Source organism: Bidens hawaiensis, unplaced genomic scaffold (genome assembly GCF_021521415.1).
Source record: "Bidens hawaiensis isolate Kalapana, Puna unplaced genomic scaffold, B.hawaiensis_p1.1 tig00074024_1, whole genome shotgun sequence".
NCBI classification, from domain to species: domain Eukaryota; kingdom Viridiplantae; phylum Streptophyta; class Magnoliopsida; order Asterales; family Asteraceae; genus Bidens; species Bidens hawaiensis.
The window spans coordinates 1-14119 of NW_027502859.1; the positions used below are offsets into that span (position 1 = coordinate 1).

The window sequence follows — 14119 nt, forward strand, 5'->3', positions numbered from 1 at the left end:
CCTATCCGTCACCCTTAAATCCAAGCAAAAAAAACTGTAGTAACGTTCACAAAGCCTAATTAACAAATAGCAAATTAAATGGAACAACAAACAAGTCGGCATCCTAAACTAAAAATCATAAAAAATAAAAAATATGACAGATTAGCAGCTACTGACCGACGTGTCCGTAATCCGTACAAACACACTCACACTCATAAACCCTAACTTAATAAAAAATCCGTACCAGTATAATCTCTGCTGCTGCTGCTGTCATTATTATTACTATCCCATCCGCTTCCTCCGTCATTATCGAACTTGGAGCGCTTGGATTCGGCGTTATTAAACAGCCCGCGCAGCGATCTCCTGCGCCTTCTGTTTGGCCAGCTGGATCTCGTCCATCGGCGGAGGCACGTTGTTGTACGCCGGAGCGGCGGAGTCGGAGAATCCGCTGACACGGCGGCCGGAGGCAGAAGAGTCTTCGTACTTGCGTTTGACGGAGTCGCCGGATTGGTGGTAGTGTGCGTCGTCAGCCATTTAATTGGGAGTAGAGTAAAGTAAAACCCTAGGCTAGGTCAGACTCAGATTAGATATATGTTTGTTTGTTTTGTTATACTGGATGGATATTTTGTTACCGGTTCATATATTTGGACCCCCGGAAGATAATATAATAATATCTGTTATATATCCTACAGAAACAAAATAAAAATGTATATATAAAGGTGATATAGATAAATATAAAGTTTTAAATTATTATTGTGTAAATGTACAACAGATATATGTTGATATCTATATGGTAAAAAAAAAAAAAAAGGTAAAAAACAAAAGAAAACAAATGTGTAGTATGCTTATAGGTAGCCCGAGGCTAATTGTGTTGTTTGTTTTGGAAATCTTGAGTGTGGCTAGTAATCATTAGTTATTGGAGTGGTTTCACCTTGTGGAAATGAGGAAATCCTTATCTAAACCCTGGTTAGATTGTGTTACTTTAAACGGATACAATGATTCGTTAGAATTTGTTATTCTTAGGTGGTGTTTGGGTGAGCTTCTAAAACTTGCTAATTTGCTATTTGTTTGTTGAAAAGCACAACGTGTTTGGTAAAGCAACTCCAAAAGCTTCAAAATGGAGCTTTTCAAAAGCAAATAAGCAAAAAAAACAAAATTATAAGCTCACCCAAACACCCCCTTAATACATATTATTCTTTCATTATATCATGTTAAATTAGATGTTACTCATTTTATACATAAGGTATTCTCATTTGGTGAGCATTATTATGTGTGTTTGATTTAGATGTTTAACAATGACAAATAAGTATCTTGTTTACCTTATTTGGAGGTTTAAGCCTAGTTAATGTGCATCATATGTGGGAGACAATGAATCTATCCCATCTCAAAGGAATACGTTATAGGGTAGAGTTTAATAGGTATTTTAAAAGCGTTTAGTATAAAACTTGCATCTTCCAAAAAGTTAGGTTTTCCAACAAGTATGTAACTTTAGCATATAATGATCTTTCAGGATACTTCTGACCGAATGACAAAATCATGAGAATTATATCTTAGAAACTTTTAAATAATATACTTATCAAAACCTAATTCTAGATATCATATACTTCCCTAAAAACTTTCAAAAATATCATTCGTATCCAAACCAAAGTTTCTATAATAATTCGTGCAAATTAAGCACCGGATAAACAAAGAATTTGTAAACATACAAGCCATTTTACGTGTCTTATTTAATCTCCATCTTAACAAAAACAACAATCAGCCATAGAAAACTGTCGAAGCACGAAATGGATATCTGACCTGACCCATGACGGAGCTTCCACGGATTTCGAGATGAATGAACCGCATCCTGGTCTGCTGATCCTCTCCTCCGGCTGCTCGCGATCTGCAGTGGCGTTTTGGGGGTGTGGAGGTGACCGCTAAGATGATCTTGAAGATCTCTTGTTCACAGACACAAAAACTGGTGGTGGCACCTACTGAGCATGACCCTATGATAAGGAGGTGAAGACCTCCTTATATAGAGTCTCATGGCCACCATCATGATACCCTAATGGGCCTAGCCCAATTAGGGCTACCTCCACAAACCTCCTCAGCCCAATAACAAATGTATTAGCCCATATAATAAAACAAACCAAATATAATAAATTTAGGATTGTAAACCGGGTTTAATACCATACCCCTACATGTCGAAGCACGAAATGGAATCTGACCTGACCCATGACGGAGCTTCCACGGATTTCGAGATGAATGAACCGCATCCTGGTCTGCTGATCCTCTCCTCCGGCTGCTCGCGATCTGCAGTGGCGTTTTGGGGGTGTGGAGGTGACCGCTAAGATGATCTTGAAGATCTCTTGTTCACAGACACAAAAACTGGTGGTGGCACCTACTGAGCATGACCCTATGATAAGGAGGTGAAGACCTCCTTATATAGAGTCTCATGGCCACCATCATGATACCCTAATGGGCCTAGCCCAATTAGGGCTACCTCCACAAACCTCCTCAGCCCAATAACAAATGTATTAGCCCATATAATAAAACAAACCAAATATAATAAATTTAGGATTGTAAACCGGGTTTAATACCATACCCCTACAAGCCCCCCCAAGTCCAGCGTTGCTCCTGGGCGCGCAAGCGCTTAGGTGGAGCGTTGGACTTTATAAGGTGTTAGGGCGGTTTTTTTCTCTTTTATTCGGCCTTATCTTTATTGTCTTGAGTCTGGGAGATTTTCTCCATGATGGTGACGCGTTGTGATCCTTAAGATAATGGTGGTGTCGAGTTATAAGGATAATAAAGCTTGCGCGCGAGAGGCGTCTTACGAGCTGAGAAATAAAGCCTGCGCGCGAGAGGCGTCTTACAAGCTGGGTAATAAAGCATGCGCGCGAGAGGCGTCTTACAAGCTGAGCAATGAAGCCTGCGCGCGAGTGGCGTCTTACGAGATGAGAATAATAAAGCCTGCGCGCGAGAGGCGTCTTACGAGCTAAAAATAATAAAGCCTGCGCGCGAGAGGCGTCTTACGAGCTGAAAATAATAAAGCCTGCGCGCGAGAGGCGTCTTACGAGCTGAAAATAATAAAGCCTGCGCGCGAGAGGCGTCTTACGAGCTGAAAATAATAAAGCCTGCGCGCGAGAGGCGTCTTACGAGCTGAAAATAATAAAGCCTGCGCGCGAGAGGCGTCTTACGAGCTAAGAGTAATAACTGAGCTGGCGCGTGAGGCGACTTACGAGCTGTAATAATAACTGAGCTGGCGCGTGAGGCGACTTACAAGCTGTAATAATAACAGTAGCCTGCGCGCGAAGCGTCTTACGGCTGTAATAATAATGTAAACCTGCGCGCGGGGCGTCTTACGGGCTGTAATAATAATGGAAACCTGCGCGCGGGGCGTCTTACGGGCTGTTAATAATAATAGTAGCCTGCGCGCGAAGCGTCTTACAGGCTGTAATAATAATGGAAACCTGCGCGGGGGGGCGTCTTACGGGCTGTTAATAATAATAGTAGCCTGCGCGCGATGCGTCTTACGGGCTGTAATAATAATGTAAACCTGCGCGCGGGGCGTCTTACGGGCTGTAATAATAATGGAAACCTGCGCGCGGGGCGTCTTACGGGCAATGGAAGTAATGATAATAAAAGCTGGCGCGTGGCCGACGGGTTTATGAGGATTCCCAACCTTCAAGTATGGCGGGGAGCCGTATGGGAAATTGAGGATTCCCAACCTTTAAGTATGGCGCGGAGCCGTATGGGAAATTGTGAGGATTCCCAGCCTATGGCGCGGAGCCGTATGGGAAATTGTGAGGATTCCCAGCCTATGGCGCGGAGCCGTATGGGATATTATGAGGGTCCCCAACCCTTAAGTTTGGCGCGTAGCCATACGGGATATTATGAGGATTCCCAACCTTTAAGTTTGAGCTAAAGCTCATATTTTTGGGCTAAGGCCCTGACGTTTTAGAGTTAAGACTCGTCAACGCGTTTGAGCTTGGAGCTCACGCATGTATGTTTTACTTCGCTTTCTTTTTAATTGATGTCAATATAATGTTGTCATATTGCTCAAATTAGTAAAAGGAAGTGCGAAACATGTATGCGAAAACTTGTATGCGGTGGCGCGAATGCAAAACTGTTGTGGCGAAGTGATCGCCGGGAGCGCGCATGCGGAACCCGAAGTTGATACGCGGTGGGACGCGTAATCTAAAGATTTTGAATGCGTGAGCATCTGTGATGTGTGAGCATGCGTTACGCGTGAGCATGCGATATGCGTGAGCGTAGCATGCTTGCTGCTTGAGCATGCTTATTGCTTGAGCATGCTTGATACTTGAGCATGCTTGCTGCTTGGGCATGCTTATTGCTTGAGCATGCTTGATGCTTGAGCATGCTTGCTGCTTGAGCATGCTTGATGCTTGAGCATGCTTGCTGCTTGAGCATGCTTGATGCTTGAGCATGCTTGCTGCTTGAGCATGCTTATTGCTTGAGCATGCTTGATGCTTGAGCATGCTTATTGCTTGGGCATGCTTATTGCTTGAGCATGCTTGATGCTTGAGCATGCTTGCTGCTTGAGCATGCTTATTGCTTGAGCATGCTTGCTGCTTGTGCATGCTTGCTGCTTGAGCATGCTTGATGCTTGAGCATGCTTGCTGCTTGAGCATGCTTATTGCTTGAGCATGCTCTGCCTTCATGTCTGGGCGCTGCGCAGCGCGCGACCCGCTGAGGCGCAGAGTAATTGCCTGGGTGCGCGCGCGACCCCGCTGTGGCGCAGAGTAATCGCCGGCGCGCTGCGCGCGCTGTGCGCAGAGTAATTGCCTGGGCGCGCGCGCGACCCGCTGAGGCGCAGAGTAATTGCCTGGGCTGCGCGCGCGCGACCCGCTGAGGCGCAGAGTAAATGCCTGGGTTCGCGCGCGCGACCCGCTGAGGCGCAGATATTGCTTGAGCATGCTTGATGCTTGAGCATGCTTATTGCTTGGGCATGCTTATTGCTTGAGCATGCTTGATGCTTGAGCATGCTTGCTGCTTGAGCATGCTTGATGCTTGAGCATGCTTGCTGCTTGAGCATGCTTATTGCTTGAGCATGCTCTGCCTTCATGTCTGGGCGCGTGCGCGACCCGCTGAGGCGCAGATATTGCTTGAGCATGCTTGATGCTTGAGCATGCTTGCTGCTTGAGCATGCTTGATGCTTGAGCATGCTTGATGCTTGAGCATGCTTGCTGCTTGAGCATGCTTGATGCTTGAGCATGCTTGCTGCTTGAGCATGCTTATTGCTTGAGCATGCTTATTGCTTGAGCATGCTTGATGCTTGAGCATGCTTATTTCTTGGGCATGCTTATTGCTTGAGCATGCTTGCTGCTTGAGCATGCTTATTGCTTGAGCATGCTTGATGCTTGAGCATGCTTGCTGCTTGGGCATGCTTATTGCTTGAGCATGCTTATTGCTTGAGCATGCTTGATGCTTGAGCATGCTTATTGCTTGGGCATGCTTATTGCTTGAGCATGCTTGATGCTTGAGCATGCTTGCTGCTTGAGCATGCTTATTGCTTGAGCATGCTTGATGCTTGAGCATGCTTGCTGCTTGAGCATGCTTGCTGCTTGAGCATGCTTATTGCAATAAGCATGCTCTGCCTTCATGTCTGGGCGCGCGCGGCGCGACCCGCTGAGGCGCAGAGTAATTGCCTGGGTGCGCGCGCGACCCCCGCTGTGGCGCAGAGTAATCGCCCGCGCGCGCGCGCGCTGTGACGAAGAGTAATTGCCTGGGCGCGCGCGCGCGACCCGTTGAGGCGCAGAGTAATTGCCTGGGCGCGCGCGCGACCCGCTGAGGCGCAGAGTAATTGCCTGGGTGCGCGCGCGACCCCGCTGTGGCGCAGAGTAATCGCCCGCGCGCGCGCGCGCGCGCTGTGGCGCAGAGTAATTGCCTGGGCGCGCGCGCGCGACCCGCTGAGGCGCAGAGTAATTGACTGGGCGCGCGCGCGACCCCGCTGTAGCGCAGAGTAATCGCCTGGGCGCGCGCGCGCGCGCGCTGTGGCGCAGAGTAAGCCTGGGTGCGCGCGCGACCCCGCTGTGGCGCAGAGTAATCGCCTGAACGCGCGCGCGCGCGCTGTGGCGCAGAGTAATCGCCTGGGCGCGCGCGCGACCCGCTGAGGCGCAGAGTAATCGCCTGGGCGCGCGCGCGCCCGCTGAGGCGCAGAGTAATCGCCTGGGCGCTGCGCGCGACCCAAAGGTTTTGAATATCCACATCAGGTAGGTTTTATGTAAAACCAACAGATCTGATAGGGTTAATAAACCTATGAATATGAGGTGTGGCTGCTGCTCGGACGAACCCAGATCTGAAAACCCAGATCTGAGGGTTTTCCCCAAAAGCTCGTTGTTTTCTTCCTGTTTCTTCCAGATCTGGAAGTATTTTCCATATCTGAAAACACAGATCTATGGATTTCCCCCAAAAGCTTGGTGGTTTCCTCCTGCATCTTCCAGATCTGGAAGTATTTTCCAGATCTGAAAACATAGATCTAAGGGTTTCCCCCAAAAGCTTGGTGGTTCTTCCTGAGATTTTGATGAACGGATCGGAGGGCCGAGAAGAGAGGCCAGTGTGGTTCATTGCCGTCCCACGGATGGCGCCAATGTCGAAGCACGAAATGGAATCTGACCTGACCCATGACGGAGCTTCCACGGATTTCGAGATGAATGAACCGCATCCTGGTCTGCTGATCCTCTCCTCCGGCTGCTCGCGATCTGCAGTGGCGTTTTGGGGGTGTGGAGGTGACCGCTAAGATGATCTTGAAGATCTCTTGTTCACAGACACAAAAACTGGTGGTGGCACCTACTGAGCATGACCCTATGATAAGGAGGTGAAGACCTCCTTATATAGAGTCTCATGGCCACCATCATGATACCCTAATGGGCCTAGCCCAATTAGGGCTACCTCCACAAACCTCCTCAGCCCAATAACAAATGTATTAGCCCATATAATAAAACAAACCAAATATAATAAATTTAGGATTGTAAACCGGGTTTAATACCATACCCCTACAAAAACAAACCACTTCGGGTGTCTAATAGTTGCATGATACATAGCAAACACACAACTTATTTGGTAAAAACAGAAAACACAGCGCAGCGAAAGCCTCACTTAGTCCACCAGTGAAGAAAGTCCTTGCGTCGGTTGATCTTTTTCTGCAACTGCAGAAGCCCGTATAAGAGAGCCTCGGCTGTGGGTGGGCACCCAGGGACATAAATGTCAACCGGGACGATCCTGTCACAACCCCTTACAACAGAGTATGAGTGACATGAGTATCCACCACCATTTGCACAGCTTCCCATGGAAATCACCCATCTTGGTTCGGGCATCTGGTCATACACCCTGCAAGTGACATGAGTTTACCATTTCAATCCAACATGTAATAATTTTAAACATATCACGAGAATTTGGTAGAATGAATGTCATGAAAGGTTGGTCAAAGCAGAATCAACATAGGCAACTGAAATTCTTGTGAGATGTTGATCAATTTTTTGTTAATGATAGAAAGATGGCACTTTTAACGTGCTCACATACATGCATGTATACAAATGTTACGTACACAATATGTTGATCCTAACATCATTGACTTGACCATCAAAAGGGGTTCACCAAGGCTTCAACCTGAGGCCACCTTTTAACATGTTCACTTATAAGTTGTGTTAGTATTGTATATTCCACAAATAGAAAGTACTGATGAAGCAATCTAATCGGGACACAGTTAAGCAATCAATCTTTGTAAAAGCAAGTAACACATGACAAATTAGTCACAAAATTGCCCACCCCTATTTTGTTCAAGCTGGAAAGATAACTTTGAAGCCTTTTCAAGTTTCAAGCATATACAGCAAAATATAATGAGCCCAGACAAAAACCTTACAATTGATGTTCCACAGTGCACTTTTGTTTCAAGCATATGTAGCACTTCTGTTAAAAGGAAAGTAGCAAACTATAATCATGGCCACTAAATTCTTAAATCCACTGTTAATTATAGTAAAAAAAAACCCTAAAAAATTCTAATATAAAGGACTCAAGCAACACAAACAAAACTAAAATTCACTCAAACTAGCTAATAGTAGCCAGAAAACAACTTTCTTTATGTGAGTGCTTGTTTACTTGTAAGTGCCATCTTTCAAAACTACACAAGCATAAACAGTGCAGCAGTCCACACTCAACACTCAGGAAACACTAAAAATTCTAAACAAAAATAGAAATAATACAGAAGCTCAAACTTTTAGAACCTACTCATACATGTAATTACCAAACTACTGCATACAGTCCGTGTGGATTTGTTCATAGTTCAAAATATAAATATGTAAGAGGAAGGTTAAGACATTGTGAATGAATTTGAAGGCACCAGAAATTTACCTTTTCTCAATCATAAATTACTCATTAGTAAACGTTTAAAATTATATAAAAATTTCAATAATCACGCCAATAATCTTGTTTAAAAAGGTGTGCCTGATACAATCTGAAAAACGCCTCAAGGCCTTTTAGGCGACTCTTAATGCACATGTGAGTCAAAACTGCTCAAAATTAGGGTAAGAAGAAGACTGATATGTAAAAATAAGCTAAACTTATGCAAAAGAGAAGATGCGGCTTTTGGTTGTGCATAAAGCTTATTAAGTTGTACATAGGGCAACGCCTTGAGAACCCAAAGCCCTTGCCTCAAGCCTTTTAAACAAAAGCTAACTACATGAAATTGCACATCCCTTATTTAAGTTTTCTAAAAGTGAAACAATGCAGCATGCCTAATGCTCTGACTTCTATTTGAAAATAAAAATAACATAAATAAAATTACACACCCCTATTTGACATTTTAACTAGTAAATCAAGAATTTCAATTGATCCTAAAAATAAAAATTGAAGCAGCACAAACAAAACAACCCTAAAATTTATTCAAATTAGCTACCAGTGACCAAAAAACAAACTTTCTTTCAAACATACGCAAGCATAAACAGTAATTTAGGGGTGAACAATAACCGAACCGTTAACCAAACCAAACTGTAAATCGATGAAACCGAACCGAAATTAAGTGAAAAGCAGTTATCGTTTATTTATTGCAACCTTGGTTAACCAAACCAAACCATTCATATTTTCATATATTTCTAGCTTTTATACCTCTAACTTACGTATTTAATCTCCACTTCATGTGTTTATGCACTCATTTCACGTATTTATGCATCCATTTCATGTATTTGTAAATAAAAGTTTTAGCCCAAATTCAACTTTGGTTATTAATGAAACCAAACCAACAATCGAACCGAACTGAACTGAACGGTGCACACCCCTAAACAGTATAACAGTCAATACTCATGAAACCCTAACAAAAGCCAAAAGGTTAAACACAACTAACTTACTTTCTGAGAGCAGGAGCCATCTTATTGGTAAGAGTACCCGCAACAATCATACAATCGGACTGCCTAGGGCTGGGTCTGAATATGATCCCAAAGCGATCCAAGTCATACCTAGCAGCTCCGGTATGCATCATCTCCACCGCACAGCAGGCCAGCCCGAACGTCATGGGCCAGATGGATCCACGCTGGGCCCAGTTCATCAGATCGTCCACCTTCGATATCACGAACTCTGCCGTCTTTGACAGCCATTTAAAACAATACGCAAGGCATTTTTTATTATGTTACTTTATATTTCGCAAAACACGCTATACCTAATTTGGTCTGTAGAGCCCAAGAAAAACAGAACAATCACCACATAAACAGAATTATGTATTAAAAATGTCTAAATAATGAATTGTATCGTCTTCTTATCTTTTGCCTCATCTTGATTAGCCCCAAATTAAGCATTTGTCTCACCAAAGCCACATCTAAAGGTATATGGATATTTAGCCATAAACAAACTTGTCACTAAAATGACCTAAGTAGCCATACAAGAGATGAGCAAGTGGTCAATTGATTTCTGCGTATACCACAATTTATACATAAAGTATCTCCCAATAGTGTCAAATTTCTCCAATCTCAACTATTATGTGTTTATCCTGATTCTAAAGTAGACATTGTTACTCGATAGAAGAATCTTCAAACATCTGAAAATAAAAAAATTGTCACACTATTTGACTATTATTTTTCAACAAACTTAATCCACATTACATAGGCCACTCACCACACACTTAACATTGAATGCCCAAAACAAGAATATACAATTGTTTACCGTTACCACATTCATGACATTCACCCCATACAATGACTTATTAAAATTTACACTTGTTCAACAATGAAACAAAAAACCCTACCACTCAAAGATTCACCCATCAAAATCTTGATTTATTATAGTTGTATGCTTAATACTAATGTCACCACCGCCACCATAATCATTCATTTTCATGCATACAAGACAATGCAACAAGACTCAACTTTTGTAGATTCAACTTAACAACCGTATCCGTAAACATCTTCGTATCCTCCACCGTGTTCCCCGGAGGATAAAACCAAACTGTCGGGTTTGTTTGGGTTCAGTTATTTCGCTTCTTTCATGTAGCACATTATTCAAGTCATTATTGACAGGAAAAAAGTCTAAGTCTGATAAACGAGTAAAAGTAGACATTGCCAAATGACTGATTTGTTTCGGCCATAGCTGTATAGGTGCAATAGACTCACAAAAACAACTACTTTGTGATATTGTCTATAATTTAGTGTTTGTGAAAGATTGAAAGTATAGCTTTAACATCTTACAATTTATTTTATCTTCTATAGGTGCATAGGGATGGAAGATACTAAGAGTATGAACAAATTCCTCAAACTCAATTACACCATTCTTCTTTTCATCAAAAAGATCAAAAACCTATAAACAATATAGCATTTTTGTATTTGTAGATTAACCAAAACAAGGCAAGTTAAAATTCAAGTTTTAATAGCGCATGTACCCGATCCAAAAATAGGTTCTCACCTTGAGGGGTATTGAATAGTGCTAACCGGAGCTCTTCCTACACAAAAGTGAACATTAAGTTATTAGCATTGCCTTCTATAATATGATGCAATAAGCTTTTAAAATATAAAAAAAATCACTAGATTACCCTTTTCTAATCAAAAGAAACTTAACAAATATACCATGCTAACCTTGTGTATCAATCCATCATCAATAATGGAGGAACTCAAGCTTTTAAACAGTTCAAAAAGCGCCTCGACTTCATTGACGCTAACTGCAAAAGAACATGGAGAAGGTGTAAAAGGTAGTTCTTGAAACATTCTTAACTCATGCTAGACATTGCCACATGATTGTTATAAGCCAATAACAGAAGGTGTGCTGCATTAGAACATATGGTATCATACTATCATCCTAATCACAAAACAAGTGTTATAGATAAATTTGTGCAGCTTAAAGACACTCTATCGATGCTGTAATAGCCTAAACAACTAATACTGTTATACCGGTTAAGTTGCATAAAAGCCATTCACCTCAATTACAGTATTTCTCTGTATAACATAAATAAGGTTGTAATGAGCCGAGCTTCGGCTTGTTTCGGTATAGCTCACTAGCTCAGCTCATTTTGGTCTCTATTTCCAAACCTCGAGCCATGATCGTGGGTAGTTTTCCAAACTCTGGCTCGGCTTACTTATTACTCATGAATTATCATACTAATTAATTATATACATTAAACGTTATTTTTATATAAATATTTATAATTATGATATTTATGTATAACATAATATATATATATATATATGTATATATAGGGGATGATTCAAGAGAGAAATGATATTATTGCAAGAAATGCAAGAAATGAATATGAACCACTAGTTTTGTTTTAAGTTTTAAATGCTTAAAGCTAAATAAAGAATGTATTAATTTATCTTTTTCTTCAATTAATATAACTAATAAACCATAATACTTATTTACTTAATTAATATAACTAATTAAATTATTATAATTGGAAAATATTAAAAACTCATTTATTTTATAACTTATTTTTTGTGTCTTGAATTTTTATCCTACACAAGTATAATTTATTCATCATTAAAATTTCTTTCTATCCAAAACTAATTTCTTCCAACTCAATATATTAATATCCATCAAAACATACTTAGATTATAACGAATAATACAAAATAACTATTGTACATGTGTTTGCATTAAAAATCAACAAAAATCATACAACCTACACAAAAATGTATAATCTACACCTGTTCTAAGAATAAAACAACATATAACCTACACATAAATTTATCATCAATGAAATATACACGCACACGAAAACATATAACCTACACACGAAAATTTTATCTTACACAAATACAATTTATTCATACATTAATTTCTTTTTATTCAAAACCAATTTCTTCAAACTCAACATATCAATATCCATCAACACGTAATTACATTGTGATGAATAATACAAAAAACTATCTTACACATGTTTGCATTAAATGTCAATAAATATATACAACCTACACAAAAACATATAACTTACACTTGTTCTAAGAATAAAAAACATATAACCTACATATGAAAAACATATAACCTACGCATGTGTAAGATATGTGTATCTTTGTGTAGTTTATATAATTGTCGATGTCGAATTACATATGTAAGGTGTATGCTTTTTGTATGCTGTACGTTTTTATCGCTCAAAACAAGTGTAGGTTATATAACTTTGTATAGGTTGTATATTTATTGTTTACATTTAATGGACACATTTGTATGATATTTTTTTATTATTATTTATGAATAATTTTTATAGGCATACCAATTGAAAATATATATGTATATATATATATTATGTTTTGATATTTAGTGTTAAAAAACATGCTAATAAATTGAGTGGAAATTATTTTTTTTTAATATAAAGAATAGTGTTATATGAATAAATTGTATTCATGTTAAATAAAATGAAGAATATGTAAATAAAAAATAAAACTAAAGTAATGTTTTTATCTTTTTAATTATTATAGTTAAATTAGTTAGATATATATTAATTAGAGAGAGATTTATTATGGTTATATTAGTTGTATTAATTGGAGAGAGAGTGTGCATTTATTGTTGCATTTACATCTTTTTTATATATTTTTAAATATTTAAAACCTAAAATAAAACTAGTGGCTCATATTCATTTCTCTCATTTCTTGCAATAATTTGATTTCTTTCTTGAACTTAAACCTATATATATATATATTATTTACTCACATTTATCACAATTTTAGACATGATAATGATAAATATATGATTAATTTACTTTATACACCATATAAAAACTGTATAAATCACCGGCTCATTAATGCTCACGAGCCTACTCGAGCTTGATAACTGAACCTCAGGCTTGAGCACATTTATTACACATGTTTGTTTTTGGGCTCGGGCTTGTTTAAACTTGGCCCAAGAGCTCAATTCTAGCTTTCATAGCCGCTGTCGAGTAGCTCATGAGCTCGTTTATACCACTAATTACATAAACAGACATTTGGGAAGCAGTCTGTTTGACCTTCATTGTTCCTAAATTTCAATAAAGTATTGACAACCACTTTTAATCCATATTTAATATTTGATCTTCACTCATATTTTCCAAAATTTTAAGTGTCTGGTTCAATTTTGAATCTAGTTTTACTTCAGTTGACCTTAAAAGTCAAACAAACCAAACATCAAATTTTCCTATAATTTCTAGCATCTGCTTTTAAAAAAACTCCAAATTCGACTTCAAATCCATATGCACCTCTTCGTTGTTGCATCAGATTCATAAAAGTGATTACTAGCTATTTGGAGTTTTTATTTACCAAACTTACAATTAGATCCGGACGCAAGGCGAGAAAGCTGCTGATGATCAAACCGAAGTTTCTTAGAAGTCGAAGAATTCCACGATTGGAAATCGAAGCAGCCGGAGACCGCGAATAATATAACTTCAGCTATGGCCATCAATGGCGTTAATGCGGCACATATCTTGTCTCCAATGGTTAATGAACTCCATCTCTGCTCAAACACAAACAAATAAATATTCATTCAAAAATAATAAAAACAAACGAATATAATTAGAGATAACATCAGGATTTGTAATCGTACCGATGAATCATTGGATGAGTTCATTGATGCAACAATCGGAAATATATGAGAGAGAAGAAATGGTGAGACGATGGAGGTGGCTTTTTTTACATGAACGTGTTTATTATTATAAAAAAGAACATGAAAGTAGTCGTTTTCAGCCATGATGAAAAACACAC

At 39.9% G+C, this 14119-nt stretch overlaps 2 protein-coding genes across 2 annotated transcripts; both read right to left on the reverse strand.

Moving 5' to 3' along the window:
• Nucleotides 1-1683: 1683 nt before the first annotated feature.
• Nucleotides 1684-9559, reverse strand: LOC143606282 (NADH dehydrogenase [ubiquinone] iron-sulfur protein 7, mitochondrial; the record flags this gene model as incomplete). Its single annotated transcript, XM_077082096.1, has 3 exons — nucleotides 1684-1748; nucleotides 6985-7308; nucleotides 9321-9559. Coding segments are annotated over 2 exons (474 nt in total), but the record flags the coding sequence as incomplete, so codon positions are not given.
• Nucleotides 9560-10599: 1040 nt separating this feature from the next.
• On the reverse strand, nucleotides 10600-13911 carry LOC143606283 (calcineurin B-like protein 10). The gene is made up of 4 exons (XM_077082097.1): nucleotides 13688-13911; nucleotides 11034-11116; nucleotides 10841-10900; nucleotides 10600-10758 (listed from the first exon to the last, which is right to left on the reverse strand). Exons 1-4 carry the CDS (start codon nucleotides 13899-13901, stop codon nucleotides 10600-10602), a joined length of 516 nt encoding a protein of 171 aa, XP_076938212.1. The 5' UTR covers nucleotides 13902-13911.
• Nucleotides 13912-14119: the final 208 nt, after the last annotated feature.

What these genes read in the sequence shown, in the direction of transcription:
- LOC143606283 (XM_077082097.1), bottom strand. Translation starts at nt 13,901, where the DNA reads ATGAATATTTATTTGTTTGTGTTTGAGCAGAGATGGAGTTCATTAACC. An exon ending in CCTTGCGTCCGGATCTAATT is followed by an intron (nt 11,117 to 13,687) that starts GTAAGTTTGGTA and finishes GTTCTTTTGCAG; the next exon opens with TTAGCGTCAATGAAGTCGAG. An exon ending in AGAACCTATTTTTGGATCGG is followed by an intron (nt 10,759 to 10,840) that starts GTACATGCGCTA and finishes TATTGTTTATAG; the next exon opens with GTTTTTGATCTTTTTGATGA.